The sequence below is a fragment of the Trachypithecus francoisi genome, unplaced genomic scaffold (assembly GCF_009764315.1).
Source record: "Trachypithecus francoisi isolate TF-2019V2 unplaced genomic scaffold, Tfra_2.0 Lachesis_group3, whole genome shotgun sequence".
Lineage (NCBI taxonomy): Eukaryota > Metazoa > Chordata > Mammalia > Primates > Cercopithecidae > Trachypithecus > Trachypithecus francoisi.
The window spans coordinates 145,730,952-145,756,639 of record NW_022681468.1 but is presented as its reverse complement, the minus strand read 5'-3'; the positions used below and the strand labels follow the sequence as shown (position 1 = coordinate 145,756,639).

At 41.0% G+C, this 25,688-nt stretch overlaps 1 protein-coding gene across 3 annotated transcripts in view; it reads left to right on the top strand.

Moving 5' to 3' along the window:
* Window positions 1-25,688, top strand: part of GOLM2 (golgi membrane protein 2) — a 129,621-nt gene that overhangs the window by 85,462 nt on the left and 18,471 nt on the right. For 2 of the 3 annotated variants that reach the window (XM_033190295.1, XM_033190296.1), the window contains 2 exons: window positions 3,778-3,876; window positions 5,212-5,382. In XM_033190295.1, coding sequence (XP_033046186.1) covers window positions 3,778-3,876; window positions 5,212-5,382 — 270 coding nt within the window. Of the gene's footprint in view, window positions 1-3,777; window positions 3,877-5,211; window positions 5,483-5,799; window positions 8,288-25,688 lie in introns of those variants that run through there. The other variant, XR_004432041.1, reaches the window with a different exon arrangement.

The window sequence follows — 25,688 nt, the reverse complement described above, 5'->3', positions numbered from 1 at the left end:
TGGCATACAAAGATATCTATGTTGGGCCGGGTGCAGTGGCTCATGCCTGTAATCCCAACACTTTGGGAGGCTGAGGCGGGCGGATCACGAGGTCAGGAAATTGAGACCATCCTGGCTAACATGGTGAAACCCTGTCTCTACTAAAAATACAAAAAATTAGCCGGGTGTGGTGGCGGGTGCCTGTAGTCCCAGCTACTCGGGAGGCTGAGGCAGGAGAATGGCGTGAACCCGGGATGCAGAGCTTGCAGTGAGCTGAGATCGTGCTACTGCACTCCAGCCTGGGCAACAGATTCAAGACTCCATCTCAAAAAAAAAAAGAAAAAAGAAAAACAAAGATATCTATGTAGTTTTTTTGTTTTTAAGACAGCGTTTCCCTCTGTCACCCAGAGTGGAGTGCAGTGGTGGCTCACTCCAGCCCTAAGTGATCCTCCCATCTCAGCTTCCTGAGTAGCTGGATTACAGATGCGTGCCACCCCACCTGGCTAATTGTTTTTACTTTTAGTAGAGACAAAGTCTTGCTAGTTTCCCCTGGGCTCAAATGATCTTCCTGCCTTGGCCTCCCAAAATATTGGGATTACAGACATGAGACACTGCACCCAATCTGTATCTGTGATTGTTTAAACTAAAAAGAAAACTGGTTACAAGAAAGCAAGTATAACATAATCTCATTTTTGTGAAGGAAAAAAATAGATACTTGTATGTGTATGCACAAGTATCTCCTACACAAAATTGGACGGTAAGGTTAGCACTCTTAATTGTCTCCAAGTCAGGTAGCATTTTTCTAGATCATCATTTGTTTCAGTACCACTAACTATAATAATTACTTCTTTTTTTAATTTTTAAGTTTTTAGGTATATAGTAGGTGTTTATATTTATGGGGCTTATAATGATTACTTCTGGTGTCTGGGAAGTCCTCTAACTATTCTCTCCTAGATATAAATAAATACCTTTCCCCTTAGTTCAACAAAAACAAGGCTGGAATTTTCTAAAAGTAATTTTTCAAGAAAACAAAAAAAGGAAAGTAAACAAAAGGCAAAGTAAAAAGCATAGAAATCAAAGTGTTTACAGGATACACGTTGCTTTTTCCTATGTTAGTAAAAGTCTATCCACCAACTAGTTAAGTTGTTACAGTTTATGGGGCTCTAAAGTGTTTGGGAGCTGGGCGTGATGGCTCATATCTATAATCCCAGCAGTTTGGGAGGCCAAGGTGGGAGAATTGTTTGAGGCCAGGAGTTTGAGACCATCGTGGACCACATAGTAAGACCTCGCCTCTACAAAAAATATTAGCCAAGTGTGGTAGTACAAGCCTGTGGTCCCAGCTACTTGGGAGGCTCAGGTGGGAGGATCACTTGAGCCCAGGAAGTTGAAGTTGCAGTGAGCGATGATTGTGCCATTGCCTTCCAGCTTGGGCAACAGAGCACAACCCTGTCTCAGAAAATAAAAAATAAAAATAATCCTGTGGCTCTGCAACCCAGGCTGGAGTGCAGTGCCACACCTCGGCTCATTGCAACCTCCACCTCCCAGGTTCCAACAATTCTGCTGCTTCAGCCCCCCCAAGTAGCTGGGACTACAGGCATGTGCCACCACGCCAGGCTAAATTTTTTGTATTTTTAGTAGAGATGGGGTTTTGCTATTTTGGCCAGGCTGGTCTCGAACTTCTGGCCACAAGTGACTCACATGCCTTGGTCTTTCAAAGTGCTGGAATTATAGGTGTGAACCACCTTTCCTGGCCCCTTGTGGCAATTTTTTACCCATATCTCTCTAGCCAAAACTATAACATTGACAGTTTTGATTCAGCACTATCATTTGGTAGTATTGTAGAGAAAAATGGAATGACATGGAAAATATGTATGAAATACAAATAAAAAGATTATAAGATAGTATATATGATATGATATCCTAATTTTAAGGTATACAGTATAATATACAGAAATTTTTTAAAAAACTCACCAGAGAGATACTCTCCAGATGATAATAGTGGTTATCTTTAAGTGGTAGTACTACAGTTAAATTTTAATTTCTTTGTGCTTTTCTATTTTTCCAAGTTTTCTATAGGAACACGTTATTAAAAAGTGTGTATATGTATATGTGTGTGTATATATATGTATGTGTGTGTGTGTATATATATATATATATTTTTTTTTTTTTTTTTGAGATGGAGTCTTGCTGTCACCCAGGCTGGAGTGCAATGGCACAATCTCGGCTCACTGCAAGCTCTGCATCCCAGGTTCACGCCATTCTCCTGCCTCAGCCTCCTGCGTAGCTGGGACTACAGGCGCCCACCATTATGCCCGGCTAATTTTTTTTTTTGTATTTTTAGTAGAGACGAGGTTTCATGGTGTTAGCCAGGATGGTCTCTTAATTCCTGACCTCGTTATCCGCCCGCCTTGGCCTCCCAAAGTACTGAGATTACAGGGTGAGCCACCACGCCCAGCCCTTTTTTTTTTTTTTTTTTTTTTTTTGAGACAGAGTTTCACTCTTATCTCCTAGGCGGGAGTGCAGTGGCATGATCTCAGCTCACTGCAACTATCTTCGCCTCCCAGGTTCAAGCGATTCTTCTGTCTCAGCCTCCTAAGTAGCTGGGATTACAGACATGGACCACCACCCCCGGCTAATTTTTTGTATTTTTAGTAGAGATGGGGTTTCACCTTTTTGGCCAAGCTGGGTGACAGAGCAAGACTCTGTCTCAGAAATAAATAAATAAAAGAAAAGAAAATCTGAGCAACTAAGAATAACATATTCTTAATGCCTTACGTAACTTGTGTCAATTTTTATTTGTACTATGCATATAAAAAGGTCTCACTGTTGAAGGTCACTGTATCTGAAGAGATTCATTTTATTTATTTATTTATTTATTTATTCGAGATGAAGTCTCACTCTGTCACCCAGGTTGCAATGCAGTGGCGCGATCTCAGCTCACTGCAACTTCTGCCTCCCAGGTTCAAGTGATTCTCCTGTCTCAACCTCCTAAGTAGCTGGAATTATAGACGTGCACTACCACGCTTGGCTAATTTTTTGTATTTTCAGTAGAGATGGGGTTTCATCTTGTTGACCAAGCTGGTCTTGAACTCCTGACCTTGTCATCTGCCCACCTCGGCTTCCCAAAGTGCTGGGATTACAAGTGTGAGCCACCACGCCCAGTCCATTTTGTTAATTCATCAAATCTTTGTTGAACTTCTCTTACATGCTAGGCACTATTCTAGGTTTTGGGGATATAGTGGTGAAGAAGACAGAGTTTGTACTGTCATGGAGCTTATATTCTGGTCAGATTTATTGGTCAAAAAATTCTGTGATGGGGCTGGGCGCGGTGGCTCACGCCTGTAGTGCCAGCACTTTGGGAGGTTGAGTGGGGCAGATCACCTGAGATCTGGAGTTCGAGACCAGCCTGGCCAACATGGTGAAACGCCATCTCTACTGAAATACAAAACTTACCTGGGCGTGGTGGCGAGTGCCTGTAATCCTAGCAACCCCAGAGGCGAAGGCAGGGAGAATCGCTGGAACACAGGAGGCAGAGATTGCAGGGAGCTGAGATCGTGCCATTGCACTCCAGCCTGGGAGACAGAGTGAGACTGTCCTGAAAGAAAAAAAAAAAATCTGTGATGGATGGTATAGTGTATCAATTAGTAACTATAAATAAATTAGCATACCAATTATATGGATTACAAAATTAGAATAAACATCATAAAATTAATGCAATGTAAATTGATTCACGGTGGGTTTTTTTTAGAAATCATAATATCAATGGGAATAATATGCACTTTTTTTTTTCTCTTGTAGCTTTAAGGAAGCCTCCTATTTCAGTTTCTCAATATGAAAGTCATCAAGCAATCTCCCATCTTCCAACTGGACAACCTCTCTCCCCAAATATGCCTCCAGGTATGAAGTCTTATTCTTATAATTCCATTTGAAACCAACTTACTAGTCATGTACAGTTATGTAGTGTATAAAATATATCACTTAGCAGTATAGTGAAATAGCATTTATTCTTTGAGGTAATGTTATATATTTTTTAAGACTAGTGAAAGCTCAGAGAGAAATAGTCATCTCAAACTTCACTTTATCTGGTAGATTGTTACAGTCTTTTTCTTAAGAACAGAAGAATTGGCCGGGCGCGGTGGCTCAAGCCTGTAATCCCAGCACTTTGGGAGGCCGAGACGGGCGGATCACGAGGTCAGGAGATCGAGAGACCATCCTGGCTAACATGGTGAAACCCCGTCTCTACTAAAAATACAAAAAACTAGCCGGGCGAGGTGGCGGGCGCCTGTAGTCCCAGCTACTTGGGAGGCTGAGGCAGGAGAATGGCGTGAACCCCGCAGGCGGAGCTTGCAGTGAGCCGAGATTGCGCCACTGCACTCCAGTCTGGGCGACAGAGCGAGACTCCGCCTCAAAAAAAAAAAAAAAAAAGAACAGAAGAATTATTTATTATGCCACTCTGAGCTACATTCCCTTTCCTTTCTGCCTGCTATACAGGTTTAGTTTCTTCAAAATGTGTTCAAATTTATCTCATAGAGGCTTTCTATAAATTACAGTGCACACCTATATTAAAGTCTTTACTTCGTACTTATGAATGTATTTATTTTCTGAACACTCATTCCATTGTATAGAAATATTTCCCTAAAATGAGAGTAGATATGACTGAAGAGACCTGCTTAAGGGAGATGATGGAAAAGAAAAATGTCAGAGTGGCATATGATGTTTTGAATCCAAAATTAAAGTCATTGATGAGGATAAAAAGGGAGGTGAGGGAAAGAGAGGTGGTATCCAGTAGATAATGCTAAGAAAGAATCAAGAGTCAACACTTGTGAGTCACTGTATAAATGAAGATGACTTAGAGAGTAGAAATTTTAAAAGCCTTGCTGGAGTTTGGAGATTTCTGATAGTAATATGGAATTTGGAGGGAGGAAAAGATATGGGTATCATTGCTATATTAATCTATGGATTTCTACTGTGTATCTTTTTGGTGAATAAGTTTGTAGCCATTAGTAGAGATACTCGCCTGGGAATGGTCAGTAAACTTCCCACAGCTAAAATCACATTGGTTATAAGATTTGATTAAAGAAATGAAAATAAACATTTAAAAAAAAAAAGCTTTGTGACTACCCAATGTTAAACAATAGTCTGTCTTAGCTTTGTAAATCAGATCTTGTGAAATTCATCTTTAAAAGATTAAATTAAATTATATTTTTTTAATTTGATGTTTTTATGCTACAGATTCACATGTAAACCACAATGGAAACCCCGGTACTTCAAAACAGAATCCTTCCAGTCCTCTTCAGCATTTAATTCCAGGCTCAAACTTGGACAGTGAACCCAGAATTCAAACAGATATACTAAAGCAGGCTACCAAGGATAGAGTCAGTGATTTCCATAAATTGAAGCAAAGTAAGAATCAATTGATGAATATTATGCTAAAAATATTTATTTAAATGTAATATGAATTAAGGTCTTCGTTATTCTGCTCTCTAATAAATGTATGGTGAAGTTATATGTATTTTTTTTTTTTTTTTTTTTTTTTTTGAGGCGGAGTCTCGCTCTGTCGCCCGGACTGGAGTGCAGTGGCCAGATCTCAGCTCACTGCAAGCTCCGCCTCCCAGGTTTATGCCATTCTCCTGCCTCAGCCTCCCGAGTAGCTGGGACTACAGGCGCCCGCCACCTCGCCCGGCTAGTTTTTGTATTTTTAGTAGAGACGGGGTTTCACCGTGTTAGCCAGGATGGCCTCGATCTCCTGACCTCGTGATTCGCCCGTCTCGGCCTCCAAAAGTGCTGGGATTACAGGCTTGAGCCACCGCGCCCGGCCAGTTATATGTATTTAAAGAGAAGGTATGCAAGTGTCAAAATTTAAAGGAAATGTAGGTTTTAAATGGATAGATATTATTTTAAAGAAAACTTTAAAAAGGTTCTCATGTTCTCCATTGTTAAATAATAAATTTCAGGTGAGTTGACTTTTTTAAAAAATGCAATTAGTTCTTATGAATATAAACTTTTTTGGAGAAATGAGAAAAGATATATTTTGATAGACTAACAAATGAAAACTTTGATTAGGGAGGAGAGAAAATAAATAGTTTTGAAAAATGGAACATTCTGGGAGAAACATACACTCTGGGGACATTGCCTTAGTGGATTGCTCAATACTGCTTCCTCCTCCATTCCCTTCAATTGCATTTTTCTCATTTAGATATTAGAAGTGTAAGAAAAAATTCTGGTAGTGGAATTTGAGGCAGGAGAGTGTCCCTTAGATCAGCTTCCTTAAACTGTGCTTTTCACAGGTTCTGCTTTTCATGGCATCTTTTTACCTTCTATTCTGAATAGACAGAATCTCTAAAAGCTTCATTTTGTCTTTGGTTTATTTATTTATTTTTAATTTTTACCAGTCACCAGGAGTAAAATCAAGTCTTTGGTTTTTATGATGGCTTCTGTCTATGGAAGCAACTGTGCAGAGCACTGGTTAGGCAGTTCTTTGTACAAAGATTGCTTGTAAGCTAATAACTGAACAATGTTATATTTGTGACTTTATTCAAGGTATTTTATTTTATTTCATTATTTTTATTTATTTATTTTTAGAGACGGGGGTCTTGCTTTGTTGCCCAGGCTAGTCTTGAACTCCTGGGCTGAAGTGATCCTCCCGCCTTAGCCTCACAAAGTGCTGGGATTACAGGCATGACCCACCTTCCTGGCCTATTCAAGGTATTTTTGTTGGTCTTGTAACAGTTATTTAAATTTATTCATATATATGAATGTATAGTTTGCATGAATTTAATTGGCTTTCCTTTCTTTCTTCTTTCTCTGATTTCTTTAAATAGGAAATTCCTTGATATTTTAAAGCATATCTGTGTATCTTGACCAAAGTATTGTGTGAAAAACATTTTTATTACAAAGATTTAGCTAACATTTTAAATATAATGAAAAAATATTTCCTCAAAATTGGGTTGTGGGATTGGCCTGAAAACACATCTCAACAAGAAGAGGTATACAGTAAGAGCATAACAAATAAAATATCTTAATTTGACCACTTAAGATTTTCTTCTTTAAAATTTTTTTTGAGATGGAGTCTTGCTCGGTCACCCAGGCAGGAGTGCAGTGGCAGGCAGGAGTGCAGTGGTGCAGTCTCAGCTCACTGCAACCTCTGCCTTCCAGGTTCAAGCGATTCTTCTGCCTCATCTTCCTGAGCAGGTGGGATTACAGGTCCATGCCACCATGCCCGGCTAATTTTTGTATTTTTAGTAGAGATGGGGTTTCACCATGTTGGCCAGGCTAGTCTCGATTTTCTGACCTCAGGTGATCCACCTGCCTCAGCCTTCCAAAGTGCTGGGATTACAGTCATGAGCTACAGCACCTGGCGAAGATTTTCTTCTAAACTTATATTTATTCTATACATTTTAAAAATTGTTGCCTTACCTGTATATATTTTTTTAACTGATGTTTGAATAAAGAAGGTGATTGGAAATAATTGCTAGGAAATTATTACTCTCTACAGTTATTTTGAAAAGAGCCTAGGTATGGTGGTACATGACTGTAGTCCCAGCTACTTGGGAGGCTGAGGCAGGAAAAATCGCTTGAACCTGGGAGGCGAAGTTTGCCATGAGCCAAGATCGCGCCACTGCACTCCAGCCTGGGCGACAGAGCGAGACTCCATCAAAAAAAAAAAGAAAGAAAAAAAAGAGCCTATTGAGTTTTAAACCCTCACTCCAAATTATTTTCCATGTATCATTAATGTATACAGAGAGTTGAAATCAATGCATGCACAATTTTGTGATTTACTTTGACATTATTTCTTACATTCCTTTTTACCTAATTTAAATTTTTATTAATATATACACATATATTATGTATCTATTATATAAATATACAGAATATATGTATACATTATATACATACATTATATACATTATCTACATATATTCTGTTGTGCCTAGGCAATAATAATAGTTTACTTAGGTCTCCTCTCTTATTGTTTAGATCATGTCATATTTTCTCATTGTAACTGTCATTATTGTTACTATATATTTTTTTCCCCAGTTATTTCCTGTTCCTCCTACTTTGGGTGTTCCTTTAAAAGTATAGTCCTCAGAATGAAATTACTGGGTCAAAGCACTTGACTAGCTTTATAGCACCTTTTAAATAGTGTCAGATTATTCTCTAGTACAGTTTTACAGTGTCACTGGAGTTATATATAAGTTTAGTGGTTTCTCTGTGGCCTGGCCACATTGATTTTTATCATTTTTATAAGGTATTTAGAATATAATGTTTCCTTAAAAATGTTGTAATAAACATTTGTTCTGGTGGCCTATTTTTATGTGAGTAATTTTATTGTAATTATTTCTTGGTATATAATCTGTGCGTCAGTTTTGACCACTTAGCCTGAGAACTTTGTAGATTGGTTATATTTATTTGTATCAACTCTTTTTTTTTTTTTTTTTGAGACAAGGTCTCGCTGTATCACCCAAGCTTGGAGTGCAGTAGTGCAGTTGTGGCTCACTTCAGCCTTGACTTCCTGGGTTCAAACGATCTTCCCTCCTCAGCCTCCTCAGTAGCTGAGACCACAAGCATGTGCCATCACACCTGGCTAATTTAAAAATTTTTTAAATAAAGATGAGGTCTCACTCTGTTGCCCAGACTGGTATTGAACTCCTGTGCTCATATGATCCTCCCACCTCAGCCTCCCAAAATGCTGGGATTACAAGTGTGAGCCACCATGCCCAGCCCCATATCAAATCTTTATAGATAATTCAGATTTATCACAATTTTCCTCTTACATTGTCTTTCCTAAGACTTTCTTGTGCTTTATCAGGCAGAAGTTTTTTTAATTAAAAATAAATTTTTTGGCCAGGCGCGGTGGCTCAAGCCTGTAATCCCAGCACTTTGGGAGGCCGAGACGGGCGAATCACGAGGTCAGGAGATCGAGACCATCCTGGCTAACATGGTGAAACCCCGTCTCTACTAAAAAATACAAAAAACTAGCCGGGCGAGGTGGCGGGCGCCTGTAGTCCCAGCTACTCCGGAGGCTGAGGCAGGAGAATGGCATAAACCCGGGAGGCGGAGCTTGCAGTGAGCTGAGATCCGGCCACTGCACTCCAGCCTGGGCGACAGAGCAAGACTCCGTCTCAAAAAAAAAAAAAAATAAATAAATAAATAAATAAATTTTTGTTGTGGTAAGTTACACGTAAAATTCACCAAAATGTACAATTCAGTGGCATTTAGTCCTTTCACAAAGTTGTACAAACTATCACCACTCTAGTTCCAGAATATTTTCATCACCCTGAAACAAACTCTGTACTTTCCTACCCATAGCACCTGACAACCACTAATTTGCTTTTTTCTCTCTATGGAGTCACCTATTCTGGATATTTCATATAAAAGGAATCATATGGCCAGGCGCAGTGGCTCATGCCTGTAATCTCAGCACTTTGGAAGGCCAAGGTGGGTGGATCACAAGGTCAGGAGATCAAGACCATCCTGGCCAACATGGTGAAGTCCCTTCTCTACTAAAAATACAAAAATTAGCTGGGCATGGTGGTGCATGCCTGTAATCTGAGCTACTTGGGAGGCTGAGGCAGTAGAATCACTTGAACCAGGGAGATGGAGGTTGCAGTGAGCCAATGAGATCATGCCGCTGTACTCCAGCCTCGCAGCAGAGCGAGACTGCATTTAAAAAAAAAAAAGAATCATACAGTATGTGGCCTTTTGTGTCTGGCTTCTTTTATTTAGCATAATTTTTTCAAAGTTCGACCATGGTGTAGCATGTAGCATGTATCAGTATTTTATTTCTTTTTATGGCTGGATAATATTCAGTTGTATGGATACATTTTGTTTATTCATCTGTTGATGTACATATGGGTTGTTTCTACATTTTGGCTATCGAATAGTGCTTCTATGAACATTTATGTACAAGTTTTTTTGAATACCTGGTTTTAATTCTTTTGAGTATGTACCTAGATGTGAAACTGCTGAATCAAAGTTCTATGTTTAGTTTTTTGAAGAAGTGCCAAGCCATTTTCCACAATAGCTGTACCATTTTACATTCCCACCAGCAACGTGTAAGAGTTACAGTTTTGGCCGGGCGCGATGGCTGAAGCCTGTAATCCCAGCACTTTGGGAGGCCGAGACGGGCGAATCACGAGGTCAGGAGATCGAGACCATCCTGGCTAACACAGTGAAACCCCGTCTCTACTAAAAAATACAAAAAACTAGCCGGGCGAGGTGGCGGGCGCCTGTAGTCCCAGCTACTCGGGAGGCTGAGGCAGGAGAATGGCGTAAACCCGGGAGGCAGAGCTTGCAGTGAGCTGAGATCCGGCCACTGCACTCCAGCCTGGGCGACAGAGTGAGACTCCGTCTCAAAAAAAAAAAAAAAAAAAAAGAATTAGTTTCTCCATATCCCCTTCCTTCCTTCCTTCCCTCCCTCCCTCCCTCCCTCCCTCCCTCCCTTCCTTCCTTCCTTCCTCCTTCCCCCCTCCCTCCTTTCATTCATTCCTTCTATCATGTAGTACACATGAAGTGATATTTCCTTGTGGTTTTTATTTGCATTTCACTAATGACATTGAGCACCTTTTCTGTCTACTTTTTGGCCATTTGTATATCCTCTTTGGAGAATTGTCCTTTCAAGTTCTTTGTCTTTTTTAAAAATTTACTTTTAGAGACAGAATCTAGCTTTGTCGCCCAGGCCAGAGTGCAGTGGCACAGTCATAGCTCACTGCATCCTCATATTCCTAGGCTCAAGCAGTCTTCCTGCCTCAGCCTCACTAGTAGCTATGGCTACCGGTGTATCCTACCAGGCCTGGCTAATGTATGTATGTATTTTTTAGCTTTTGTGGAGATGGGGTCTTGCTGTCTTGCCCTGGTTGGTCTCCAACTCCTGGCCTCAAACAACTCTCCCATCTTGGCCTCCCAAAAGCACTGGGATTATAGGTATGAGCCACCGGGGCCCAGCCCTTTGCGCATTTTTATATTGGGTTATTTGTCTTGGTTGTTGAATTTTAAGAGGTTTTGAAAATGTATTCTTATTACTAGATTCTAATCAGGTGTATGATTTGCAAATGTTTTTGCATAGACTATGGGTTGTCTTTTCATTCTTGATAGTGTCCTTTCATGCACAAAATTTTTAATTTTGATGAGGTCCAATTTATCTGTTTTTTGGTTTTGTTCATACTTTGAGTATCATATCTAAGAAACCAGTGCCAAAATCACGGTCATGAAGATTTCCCCCTGTTTTCTTCTAAGACTTTCATAGGTTTAACTGTTATATTTAGGTCTTTCATCCATTTAAAGTTAGTTTTTGTATATGGTTTGAGGTAAGGTCTAACTTAATCCTTTTGTATGTGGATACCAGTTGTCCCAACAACATTTATTGAAAAGACTCTTCATTTCCCATTGAACAGTCTTGGTATCCTTGTCAAAAATCTATTGACCACAGATATATGGGTTTATTTCTGAATTATAAATTCTATTGCATTTATCTATATGTCTCTCCTTATGCCAGTATCATACTGTTCTCATTGCTATAACTTTGTGGTAAGTTTTGAAATTGTGAATTATGAGTCCTTCAACTTTGTTCGTCTTTAAGATTATTTTAGTTATTCATGGTCCCTTGTAATTTTATTGTAGGATCTGCTTTTCCATTTGTACTAAAAAGGCAGTGATATTTTAAAAGGAATTTTGGCTGGGCACAGTAGCTCACACCTATAATTCCAGCGTTTTGTGGGGCCAAGGCAGGAGGATCACATGAGTTCAGGAGTTCAAGACCAGCCTGGGCAATGTAGCAAGACCCTATCTTTACAAAAAATTTAAAAATTAGGCCAGCATGGTGGCACAAGCCTGTAGCCTCTGCTACTGTGGATGCTGAGGTGGGAGGATTGCTTGAGCCCAGGAATTCAAGGTTATGGTGAGCTATGGTTATTCCACTGCACTCCAGCTTGGGTGACAAAGTGAGCCCTGTCTCTGAAAAAATAAAATTAAAACATTGGCCGAGTGCAGTGGCTTATGCCTGTAATTCCAGCACTTTGGGAGGCCAAGGCAGGCGGATCACTGGAGCCCAGGAGTTTGATACAGCCTGGGCAACGTGGCAAAACCCCGTCTCTACGAAAAATACAAAAACTAGCCACATGTGGTGGCATGCACCTGTAGTCCCTGTTACTTGGGAAGCTAAGGTGGGAGGACTGCTTGAGCCCAGGAGGCAGAGGCTATAGGGAGCTGAGATTCTGAGATTGTGCCATCATTGCATTCCAGCCTGGGTAGACTTCTTGCTAGTGCATATAAATATGACTGATTTTTGGCCTGGCCCAGTAGCTCATGCCTGTAATCCCAGCATTTTGGGAGGCCGAGGCGGGCGGATCATCTGAGGCCAGGAGTTCGAGACCAGCCTGGCCAACATGGTGAAACCCCGTCTCTACTAAAAATACAAAAATTAGCCGGGTGCAGGGACAAATGCCTGTAATCCCAGATACTCGGGAGGTTGAGACATGAAAATCGCTTACACGGCCGGGCACGGTGGCTCAAGCCTGTAATCCCAGCACTTTGGGAGGCCGAGAAGGGTGGATCGCGAGGTCAGGAGATCGAGACCATCCTGGCTAACACGGCGAAACCCCGCCTTTACTAAAAAAATACAAAAAACTAGCTGGGCAAGTTGGCAGGCGCCTGTAGTCCCAGCTACTCGGGAGGCTGAGGCAGGAGAATGGCATAAACCCGGGAGTTGGAGCTTGCAGTGAGCTGAGATCCGGCCACTGCACTCCAGCCTGGGCGACAGAGCGAGACTGTTTCAAAAAAAAAGAAAATCGCTTGCACCGGGAGGTGGAGGTTGCAGTGAGTCAAGACCACCATACTGTACTCCAGCCTGGTGACAGAGTGAGACGCTCTCTCAAGGGAAAAAAAAAGAAATATGACTGATTTTTGTGTGTGTTGATTTTGTATCATGCAACTTTATACAACTTGACACAAAAGGTCTTTTTTTTTTTTTTTTTTTTTTTTTGAGGCGGAGTCTCGCTCAGTCGCCCAGGCTGGAGTGCAGTGGCGTGATCTCGGCTCACTGCAAGCTCTGCCTCCCAGGTTCACACCATTCTCCTGCCTCAGCCTCCCGAGTAGCTGGGACTGCAGGCACCCACTGCCACACCAGTCTAATTTTTTTTGCATTTTTAGTAGAGACGGGGTTTCACCATGTTAGCCAGGATGGTCTCAATCTCCTGACCTCGTGATCCACCCACCTTGTCCTCCCAAAGTGCTGGGATTACAGGCGTGAGCCACCGCGCCCGGCCAACACAAAAGGTCTTTAGTTGTGTATATTCATGCATATCTGTCTAGACTCTTATGATGATTTTAATTTATTTTATAGAAAATAATTTCTTTTGGCCAGGCACGGTGGCTCAAGCCTGTAATCCCAGCACTTTGGGAGGCCGAGACGGGCGGATCACGAGGTCAGGAGATCGAGACCATCCTGGCTAACATGGTGAAACCCCGTCTCTACTAAAAATACAAAAAACTAGCCGGGTGAGGTGGCGGCGCCTGTAGTCCCAGCTATTCCGGAGGCTGAGGCAGGAGAATGGCGTGAACCCGGGAGGCGGAGCTTGCAGTGAGCTGAGATCTGGCCACTGCACTCCAGCCTGGATGACAGAGCGAGACTCCGTCTCAAAAAAAAAAAAAAAAAAAAAAAACAGAAAATCATTTCTTTTATAAAAATCATCTCTTCTATCTGGACATAAATATACTATTCTTTTTTTCTTTTTTTTTTTTTTTTTTTTTTTTTTTTGAGGCAGTGTCTCGCTCTGTGGCCCGGACTGGAGTGCAGTGGCCAGATCTCAGCTCACTGCAAGCTCTGCCTCCCGGGTTTACGCCATTCTCCTGCCTCAGCCTCCCGAGTAGCTGGGACTACAGGCGCCCGCCACCTCGCCCGGCTACTTTTTGTATTTTTAGTAGAGACGGGGTTTCACCGTGTTAGCCAGGATGGTCTCGATCTCCTGACCTCGTGATCCGCCCGTCTCGGCCTCCCAAAGTGCTGGGATTACAGGCTTGAGCCACCGCGCCCGGCCCTATTCTTTTTTTCTTTTTTTTTTTTGAGATGGAGTGTTGCTCTGTTGCCCAGGCTGGAGTGCAGTGGCGTAGTCTCAACTCACTACAACCTCTGCCTCCTGGGTTCAAGTGATTCTCCTACCTGGCCGATATGGTAAAACCCCATCTCCACTAAAAATATAAAAATTAGCCAGGCTTATTGGTGCATGCCTGTAATTCCAGCTACTCTGGAGGCTGAGGCACAATAATCACTTGAACATGGGAGGCAGAGGTTGCGGTAAGCCAAAGTCACGCCACTGCACTCCAGCCCGGGCAACAGAGCAAGACCCCGTCTCAAAAAAAAAAAAAGAAAAAAAGGAAAAAAACAAAAACAATCATTAGTATTCTTGTGTTTATTCAGCTTTGCTTTCCATAGAGTAAAAACTATTTAGTCATAAGAAAAATTTATTTTAGTTTAGTTATTTAAGAGACAGGTGGCCTGGCACCACGGCCCATGCCTGTAATCCTAACACTGGAAAGCTGAGGCAGATGGATTGCTTGAGCCCAGGAGTGCAAGACCAGCCTGGGCAACATGGTGAAACCCCATCTCTACAAAAGATACAAAAATAAGCTGGGCATGGAGGCGTGCTCCTGTAGCCCCACCTCCTTGGGTGGCTGACTTCGCAGGATTGCTTAAGCCCAGGAGTTAGAGGCTGCAGTGAGCCATGATTGTGCCACTGCACTCCAGCCTGGGCAACAGAGCAAGACCTTGTCTCAAAAGAAAAAAAAAAAAGAGAGAGAGAGAGAGACAGGGTCTTGCTATGCTGCCAGGCTGGATTCAAACTGCTAGGCTCAAATCATCCTCCTGCCTTAGCTTCCTGAGTAGCTGGGATTTATAGGCATGCATCACTGAGCCCAATGGAAATTCATTTTTAAGTACAGTTTTGCTTTATAATTTTCTTCTTTTTTGACTTACAATTTTTCTTTCTTTCATTTAACACTTGCCAAATTTGTATATGTAAATCATGATTCTCAAAAATTTCAGTGTGGCTGGGCACAGTGGCACATGCCTGTAATCCCAGCACTTTTGGAGGCTGAGGCAGGTGGATCACTTGAGGCCAGGAGTTTGAGAGCAGCCTAGCAGCAAAACATAGCCAACATGGTGAAACCCTGTCTCTATTGAAAATACAGAATTAGCCAGGTGTGGTGGTGCATGCGTGTAGTCTCAGCTACTTGGGAGGTTGAATGGGAGGATTGCTTGAATACAGGAAGTGGAGGTTGCAGTGAGCAATGATCATGCCACTGCACCCATCTTAGACAACAGAGTGAGACCCTGTCTCAAATAAATACATAAGTAAATAAAAAATAAAAGCACTTGATACTCTGTAGGTACAAAATAACATGCTGTTAGAAAAAAAGTTGAAACTTTTATTGAAAACACTTTTAGAAAAGGAGGGGAAGTCCTTAGACATTATATAGTTATCACCACAATTTTTGTTTTGTTTTGTTTTTTGAGACAGGGTCTCACTCTCGCACCCAGGTTGTACTGCATTAGCACGTTCATAGCTTACTACAACCTTGACCTCCTTGGGCTCAAGGGATCCTCCCACCTCAGCCTCCTGAATAGCTGGGACTACAGGTGTGCGCCACCATGCCTGGCTAATTTTTGTATTTTTGCAGAGACAGACTTTCACCATGTTGCTCAGACTGGTCTCAAACTCCTGAGCTCAAGCAGTCCTCCCATCTCGATGTCCCAAAGTGCTGGGATTACAGGCATGAGCCACCATTCCTGACCTCACTACAAATTTTTTGGCAGCTTTAACTCGTTATTTTTGTTTTATAGCTTAATATATCATACTTATATTGACATATTTATAAAGAGCTGCATATTTTTGTAAATTTAATTTTGTATTACCACATCATGCAAAAGTGGCTAGAACATTTTGGGGTATGTTTCACCATATTTGGAAGATGTATTTGGGTTAGTTTAATTTAAACTTTAGAATGTAGGCTATGTGGTGACACAAAATACAGTGTAGGGATACTTCAAAGAAATAGACATCTTCCAAAATAGTTGAAACTGAAAATCCAGGCAAGGCCCACCTGTTTGCCAGTTAGGAGGGACATACCATTTGTATTTAGAAGCTTTGAACAGAGATAAGAATTTACTTCAAATGTCAGCTCCCATATGGAAAGTCACAAGGGTGGTTACTCCAAACAGTAGGGAGTGATTGTTGATCAAACTACTTCTCGTATTGGCTTTTCTGTATAGCAGCTGGGTTTCATTTATTTAACAGTGGTTGTTTATCATTCTCCCAAGCAACACTGGAGAGGCAAGCTAGTGTATCACAGAATACCTGATCTTCCTTTACATATAGAATTATTATTATTATTATTTTTAGAGACGGAGTCTTCTCCTGCCTCAGCCTCCCAAGTAGCTGGGACCACAGGTGCCTGCCACCATGCCCAGCTAATTTTTTGTATTTTTAGTAGAGATGGGGTTTCACCGTGTTAGCCAGGATGGTCTCGATCTCCTGACCTCATGATCTGCCCATCTTGGCCTCCCAAAGTGCTGGGATTACAGGCGTGAGCCACTGTGCCTGGCCTACTTATAGAATTTTTTAAAGTATTTTCCAATCTCTAGTCCAGATGGCTTAATGAGTTCGCCATTGACATAGCCACCCAGTGTATGAGATAGTAGACCATAGACAGAGCTGACCAAAAGAGAAGTTACTTGGAAGGTTATATTGAGATACTCAGCAAGAATGTAGCACACTGTGGCAAAGAGACAGACAGATATAGATACAAATGTGTTATATGTCATATGTATATATGACAGAGATGTTATGAGAAATAGAAGATGTATGTATGTTTAATAGAGGTTTTAAGAAGAGATTGGAGGAAATGGTGGGTAATCAGTACTTGAAAGGAATTTTGAAGAAAGACTTGAGTCTTCAGGTTGAATGTATCTACTAAGTACTAGGATAAATGAAGAAAATTCTTGCTTTTAGACATTGTAACAAAAACTTGAGAGTATGAAAAAATAAAGGAAAAAACCTTAAATGATACCAGAAAACATAGATTCCAGGCTGGAGTGCAGTGGCAAAATCTCTGCCCACTGCAACCTCTGCCTCCCGGGTTCAAGCAATTCTGCCTCAGCCTCCCAAGTAGCTGGGATTATAGGCATGAACCACCATGTCTGGCTAATGTTATATTTTTAATAGAGACGGGAGTTCTACATGTTGGTCGGGCTGGTCTCCAACTCCCAACCTCAGGTGATCTGCCTGCCTCAGCCTCCTAAAGTGCTGGGATTACAGGCGTGAGCCACCACGCTCGGCCCCCTGTTCTAAGGTCCCTCATCTCATTTATGAGAGCCTCATCCCATTCCTAATGGCCTAATCACCTCCCGAAGGCCCCATCTCTTAATATCACCACATTAGGGATTAAGCTGCAACATGAATTTTGGAGAGGACACATTCAAACTGTGGCAATTATTAGTTACCTAAATTGGCTCATGAAGATTTGAAAACTTGAATAAACCAATAATCATTAAATAAGTTGAACAGATATCAAAAGTTCCCCCTTTATCTCAAAAGAGACTGGTAAAAGTTAATGAGAGTTTAGCTTGATTACTAATGCAGGGTCACTGTATGAAATCAAGCAGGCCGGGCGCGGTGGCTCAAGCCTGTAATCCCAGCACTTGGGAGGCCGAGACGGGCGGATCACGAGGTCAGGAGATCAAGACCATCCTGGCGAACACGGTGAAACCCCGTCTCTACTAAAAAAATACAAAAAACTAGCCGGGCGACGTGGCGGGCGCCTGTAGTCCCAGCTACTAGGGAGGCTGAGGCAGGAGAATGGCGTAAACCCGGGAGGCAGAGCTTGCAGTGAGCTGAGATCCGGCCACTGCACTCCAGCCTGGGCGACAGAGCCAGACTCCGTCTCAAAAAAAAAAAAAAGAAATCAAGCAAACCAAAAAGTGGTTCTTTGAAAAGGCAAGTGAAATTGGAAAGACCGGCCGGGCATGGTGGCTCACGCCTGTAATCCCAGCACTTTGGGAGGCTGAGGCAGGCGGATCATGAGGTCAGGAGATCGAGACCATCCTGGCTAACACGGTGAAACCCCGTCTCTACTAAAAAAATACAAAAAACTAGCCGGGCGACGTGGCGGGCGCCTGTAGTCCCAGCTACTAGGGAGGCTGAGGCAGGAGAATGGCGTAAACCCGGGAGGCAGAGCTTGCAGTGAGCTGAGATCCGGCCACTGCACTCCAGCCTGGGCGACAGAGCCAGACTCCGTCTCAAAAAAAAAAAAAAGAAATCAAGCAAACCAAAAAGTGGTTCTTTGAAAAGGCAAGTGAAATTGGAAAGACCGGCCGGGCATGGTGGCTCACGCCTGTAATCCCAGCACTTTGGGAGGCTGAGGCAGGCGGATCATGAGGTCAGGAGATCGAGACCATCCTGGCTAACACGGTGAAACCCCGTCTCTACTAAAAATACAAAAAATTAGCCGGGTGTGGTGGCGGGCACCTGTAGTCCCAGCTACTCGGGAGGCTGAGGCAGGAGAATGGCGTGAACCCAGGAGGCGGAGCTTGCAGTGAGCCGAGATCGCACCACTGTACTCCAGCCTGGGTTACAAAGTGAGACTCCATCTCAAAAAAAAAAAAAAAAAAACAGAAATTGGAAAGACCGTCAGGACACATTAAGACAGAAAGAGATGACACAAATTCTCAATAACAAAAATGAAAAAAAGAACATCAATATAGATCCTACAAATAATATTAAAGGACACATGATAGGTATTATGAATTTAATGCCTAAACATTTGCAAAGTTAGATGAGATGGCCAATGTCCTAGAAAAGCACTTCTGTACAAAACTGACACAAAAAGATAGGGAAAATCTGAATAGTTCCATGTCTTATTAACATATTGAATCTGTAAATTAATATTTTGGTACCTAAATGGTTACATTGGTGAATTCTTTATTTATTTATTTATGTATTTCATTTTTGAGATGGAGTTTTGCTCTTGTTGCCCAGGCTGGAGTGCAGTGGCGCGATCTCGGCTCACCGCAACCTCTTCCTCCGAGGCTCAAGACATTCTCCTGCCTCAGCCTCCCGAGTAGCTGGGATTACAGGCAATCAACACCACGCCCTACTAATTTTGTATTTTTAGTAGAGATGGGATTTCTCCATGTTGGTCAGGCTGGTCTTGAACTCCCAACCTCAGGTGATCCTCCTGCCTTGGCCTCCCAAAGTGCTGGGATTACAGTGTCAGCCACTGCACCCAGCTGGTGAATTCTTTCAAACATGAAAGAATACAACCAATGTAACATAAGCTTTCAGAGAATTGAAAAGGAAAAAACACTCCCCAACCCATTTTATGAGACCAGCGTAAGTTGGATAGCAAAACTAAGAATATTATGAGAAAGAAAAATTATGGCAGTTTCTCTTATTAATATAGATATAAAAATCCTAAACAAGGCCAGGTGGAATGGCTTACACCTGTAAATCCCAGCGCTTTGGGAGGCCAAGTCAGGCGGATCACCTGAGGTCAGGAGTTCGAGACCAGCCTGATCAACATGGTGAAACCCTGTCTCTACTAAAAATACAAAAATTAACTGGGCACCGTGGTGCACGCATGTTGTCCCAGCTACTCAGGAGGCTGAGGCTGGAGAATCGCTTGAACCCAGGAGGCAGAGGTTGCAGTGAACCGAGATTGTGCCACTCCAGCTTAGTGACAGAGCGAGACTCGGTCTCAAAAAAAAAAATTCTAAACAAAATATTAGCAAGTCAAATCCTGAGATAGATAAAAATTATATACATGATGACCATGTTGGATTTAATCTGAAAATTCAAGGTTGTTTAATACTTGAAAAGCGATCTATGTAATTTACCAAATTAACAAAATATATGAGGCAAATCATCTCAAAAGATGTAAAGAGAGCATTTGAGGAAATCCATGCATTTAAGATAAAACAACCAATTTTAAGCAAAGGAGGATTAGAAAGTAATTTCCTTAATTTGATAGAGTATTTTAAGCATCCTATGACAAATATCAAATTTAATGATTAATTCTCAAAAACCTTCCCCTTGAGATCTAGAAAAGGATACCCACCATCATCACTTCTATTCAGCTTTTCACTGTAGATTCTAATCAATGCAATAAAGCACAGAAAAGGAAATAAAGAGTATAGAGATTGGAAAGGAAGAAATATAACTGATAAGCTAATATTATTTGTAGACAACATGATTTTATATGTAGAAAACTCAAAACAATTTATAAACAAATGTATTTAGCAAAGTCATTACATGCAAGATTTATATACAAATTATATTTCTGTATATAGCAGCAATAAACATAGTGAAAGTTTTAAAAAGAAACTTTTCAATAGCATAAAAAACATGAGATACCTTGAAAAGTTCTTACAAAAGATTTACAAGAACCTCTATAAGCTACAAAATATTGTTGACAGAAATTAATTAATATATGAATAAATCCATGTCCATGGATTGGAATGCTCATTGTTTTAATTATGTCAATTCCTCACAGATTAATCTAGAACTTCATTGCCATCCCAAGTATAATCCCAGCAGGATTTGGGGGTTTTAGGTGGAATCTGATAAGCTGACTCTAAAATGTGTATGAAAACTGCAAAGGAATAAGAATAGCCAAGACAATTTATAAAAGGAATAAACTGTAAAGACTTCCACTATCAGATATGAAGATTTATTATGATGCTTTTTTTTTTTTTTTTTTGAGACAAAGTCTCGCTGTATCACCTAGGCTGGAATGCAGTGGCGTGATCTCAGCTCACTGCAACCCCTGCCTCCCACATTCAAGCGTTTGTTGCCCAGGCTGGAGTGCAGTGGCACAATCTTGGCTCACTGCAATCTGCACCTCGCAGGTTCGAATGATTCTCCTCCTCCAGCCTCCTGAGTAGCTGAGATTATAGGTGCATGCCACAACACCCGGATAATTTTTGTATTTTTAGTTAGAGATGGGGTTTCACTATGTTGGCCAGGCTGGTCTGAAACTCCTGACCTCAAGTGATCCACCCACCTCAGCCTCCCAAAGTGCTGGGATTACAGGCATGAGCCACCGTGCCCAACCTACTGTGCTATTTTATACAGGGGACTTTAACATCCATGGATTTTTGTATTTGTCGGGGTCCTGGAACCAGTCCTCACTGGATACTGAGGGAGGAACAACTGTATTCACCATAAATCACTTTGTAGGATCAATTGACCTCATCAGTCTGGTACATAATGGCCCAGGCCTCACGCATACAAAAACATTTATAAAGCAGAATATTTCATGGGCTCAGAGGTTATCTCTCAGAATCGCCAAAGGCCACTCCTGAAAACAAAGCGTTCTTTGGAATGTACAGTGTTTGAGCAACCACGACATACATTGCACCACAACAGGAGATACATTCTGAGAAAGGTGGTTTTTAGTTGATTTCATCATTGTGAACATCATAGACTGTACCTACACAAATCTAGATAGTATAGGTTTGCCTTGGAAATGGGGAGATGGTAAGGTTGTTCAGATGCTGTTAGCCATAAATTCTAGCTACCATACTTCTTTCATGTCCTTGATTTCTCTTTACCTTCCACAAGTCCAGTCAATCAGTCAATAGATTGCTTCCTGTGCCTACTATATGCAGAGCCTATATATACCTTGAGATAGAAATGTGGTCTTTTTGCCCTAATATGTTCCTGATAATGAAATCAATTCAAAAGCCAGTCAATAGTTTTCCTACAATTGTTTTGTGTAAAAAGCCTGCAGTAACATTTTTGTTACAGTTTGTACACCCCAGCTTCCCATCTCTCATGATTAACAGATTATAGATTAACTCATAATCAGTTAATCTAACTCATAACAGATTAACTCATATCTCAACAGATTATAAGTCATCACGTGTCATTTACCTTCCAGATACTTGAAATAGTCACAACTCTAGGTATTAAATTGAATAATGCAAGATAAGTTGAATGTGTTAACTACCAAATGAATAAATGAAATGATAGTGAATATTACCAATAGATGGCTAGAAAAAAGAGATTGCCTTCCTTAAACTTTCTTTTTCTTTTTTTTTTTTTTTTTGGAGACGGAGTCTCGCTCATGTCGCACAGGCTGGACTGCAGTGGCCGGATATCAGGTCACTGCAAGCTCCGCCTCCCGGGTTTACGCCATTCTCCTGCCTCAGCCTCCCAAGTAGCTGGGACTACAAGCGCCCGCCACCTTGCCCGGCTAGTTTTTTGTATTTTTTAGTAGAGACGGGGTTTCACCGTGTTCGCCAGGATGGTCTCGATCTCCTGACCTCGTGATCCGCCCATCTCGGCCTCCCAAAGTGCTGGGATTACAGGCTTGAGCCACCGCGACCGGCCAACTTTCTTTTTCATTCTCTCTAGGTTTATTGTAACTAGATCTAATAGTTTCATTTTGCTTATAATAGTGGCAATATAATAAATTAATGACATAAAAATATAAACTTTTAAAAATAAAATAGTTGAGAAATTGAAACCCATAAATGAACATTGGACTAATGAAGCAAAAGTGACTCATCTTGATGTTTCCTTTGACTTACAGTACAGAATTAAAATATACAGCTTAGTTTTTCTTGATTGAAATACCCTTTTGTGATTAAGAAATGTTATTATCCTCTTATTTTCTGCTGGTCTTTATTTTTGAACGTTTTTCTATTTCACCAACAATTTAAAACTATCTTTAGGGCCGGGTGCGGTGGCTCATGCCTGTAATCCCAGCACTTTGGGAGGCTGAGGTAGGCGGATCACAAGGTCAAAAGATCAAGACCATCCTGGCCAACATGGTGAAACCCCATCTCTACCAAAAATACAAAAATCAGCTGGGTGTGGTGGCACGCACCTGTAGTCCCAGCTACTGGGAAGGCTGAGGCGGGAGAATCTCTTGAACCCGGGAGGCAGAGGTTGCAGTGAGCTGAGATCACGCTACTGCACTCCAGCCTGGCGATAGAACAAGACTCTGTCTCAAAAATATAATATAATAAAATTTTAAAAAACTATCTTTATATACCAAAGACTGCCAAAGTCATATGAACTTGAAAAGCATGCAGGCTAGTTATTTAATTTATGAGTTCATTTATTTATAGGTCAGTGATACCATGTAGATAGTATACAAACATACATGTGTACCTGTACACATAATACAGACAGACAAAAGTAAAGACTTTACAACTTCGATTTTAAAATTTTAGCCATGAGGCTGGGTGTGGTAGCTCATGCCTGTAATCCCAGCACTTTGGGAGGCCGAGGTGGGCAGATCATTTGAAGTCAGGAGTTCGAGACCAGCCTGGCCAACATGGTGAAACCCGGTCTTACTAAAAATGAAAAAAAAAATGTAGATGGTTGTTGTGGTGTACCCCTGTAATCCCAGCTACTGGAGAGGCTGAGGCAGAAGAATCGCTTCAACCCAGGAAATGGAGGTTGTAGTGAGCTGAGATGGCAACACTGCACTCCAGCCTGGGCGACAGAGTGAGACTTCATCTCAAAAAAAAAAAATTTTTTTTTAAATAAAAAATAAAATTTTAGCCATGAGAAATGGCTACATTTGCTTTCTCATTTAACATTTGCTTTCTCATACCTTCCCAATAAAATTCACTAGTTTAAAAGGATAGTTGTATTCAAAAGTATCAAACTATGCGTTTGTAAATTGAAAAGGTTAAAGTTTATCTATTCCACATGACCGAAGCTCTTGCTGAATTTCTTCTCTACTAGTTTCTGAAGTTTGTAGTCTGATATTTGAGATGTCTTACAGAATGTCTAGCATTCTGTGTGAAGTTTTATTGTGTTGTTTAACGTAAATTGAAAAGTGTGTTAAATGCCTGATTAGGTGATGTGGAGCATGTGAAGTTAGACCAAATGGTATATGAATTAAAGTAAAATGTATGAAAAATTACTTCATATACATGCAATACATGCTTGTTATATATTTAATATACTTTAGCTCACTTAGCTCAGAAAAGGAATTTAAATATTGAAAATAATCTTTTACAATTTTTCAAACTTAATACAACTCAAAGACTTTCAATAGCTAGTGGGTGTGTTGTTTCTTTGTGTTCTCATGTTTAAACTATTGGGATGAAGCTATCTTGTTGCTGATAATCAAATCATTTTCAGCTGGTCACCAGAGTGAAACTAATATTCAAGTGCACAATTGAATTTTGCAACAATATAAGGAGATACGGGATCCAAACTAAATATAATTACTTTATTACTCCCCTAGCTGGGCACAGATTTAACAGTTTTGTTACTGAGCAGCAGAACTGTATTAAAGGTTGTAAAAAGTTGAAATGCCTCAGAGATGAAGTCTGCTATTTAATTCCTGTTAAGACACATCATAAGCCGGGTGTGGTGACTCACACCTGTAATCCCAGCACTTTGGGAGGCTGAGGCTGGCAGATCACAAGGTCAGGAGATTGAAATCATCCTGGCTAACACAGTGAAACCCCATCTCTCCTAAAAATACAAAAAATTAGCCGGGCGTGGTTGGGCACCTATAGTCCCAGCTACTCAGGAGGCTGAGGCAGAAGAATGGCGTGAACCCAGGAGGCGGAGCTTGCAGTGAGCTGAGATTGCGCCACTGCACTCCAGCCTGGGTGACAGAGCGAGACTCCGTCTCAAAACACACACACACACACACACACCATAGATTTATACCATCAAATGATAACTTTGCCTTCATTACTTTTTTCTCTTCTTAAATATTGTCATTCCCCAAGATCACTTCTTTGACTTATAGCTATTTTCTGTAAATATTTATTTCCTAAAATAAATTATATTCTGATAGTTTAACCGATCACCTTGAAATTTATGAGTTTTAAATCTAAATGCTTATCTCTCACTTTGCACCTAGATTCTAGATCCATATAACTATGTGTCTATAAAACATTTTCATTTGGATGTCATACTGTAGCCCCAAATTCAGTTTATCTAAAGCAACATTTGCTTTCTCATACCTTCCCAATTTGGGTATAGGTAGCATTAATTGTAGTTTCCAGACTAGGATTTGGAAAAATCCTTTGACTCTTTCTGCTCCATTATGCCATATATTTGTTTTGTCATTTTCAAATGTATCTGATTCATCAGTTTCTAACATTTCCTCCATCTTCCTAGTGTAAGTCCTCATAGCTTCTTGCCTAAATAGCTACTGGAGATATAGTAAGGCATAAGGCAGATCAGATTTCTGTTCTCGGAGAGCTTAAAAGAAATCTTGACTACTAGTTACTGCCTCCTACATAATGTTCAAACTCACTCTATCAAAAGGAAGCCAACTGAAGCCACTGTCTCCATGTTCAGATGTTACTTTCTAGAGCACTATGCAATAGCACACATACCATCACTTCCTAATTTGTTTACTTATCTGTTTTCCTTACTATACTCAGTTATAGGAGATGAAGATAGGATGTTATTTTTGCTTTGTATTTTTATTTTTGAGACAGAGTCTCATTCTGTCACCCAGGCTGGAATGCAGCAGTATGATCATAGCTTACTGCAGCCTGAAACTCCTAGGCTGAAGCCTCCTGAGTAGTTGAGACTACAGGTGTGTGTCACCGTGCCCAACTATAGATTTATGATTTATTTTTGTATCACAGTGCATAGTGCAATATCTATCACATCAGTGAACCATGGATGGATGAAGGAGCATTGTAGATACTTCCATACACTTTGTCACTG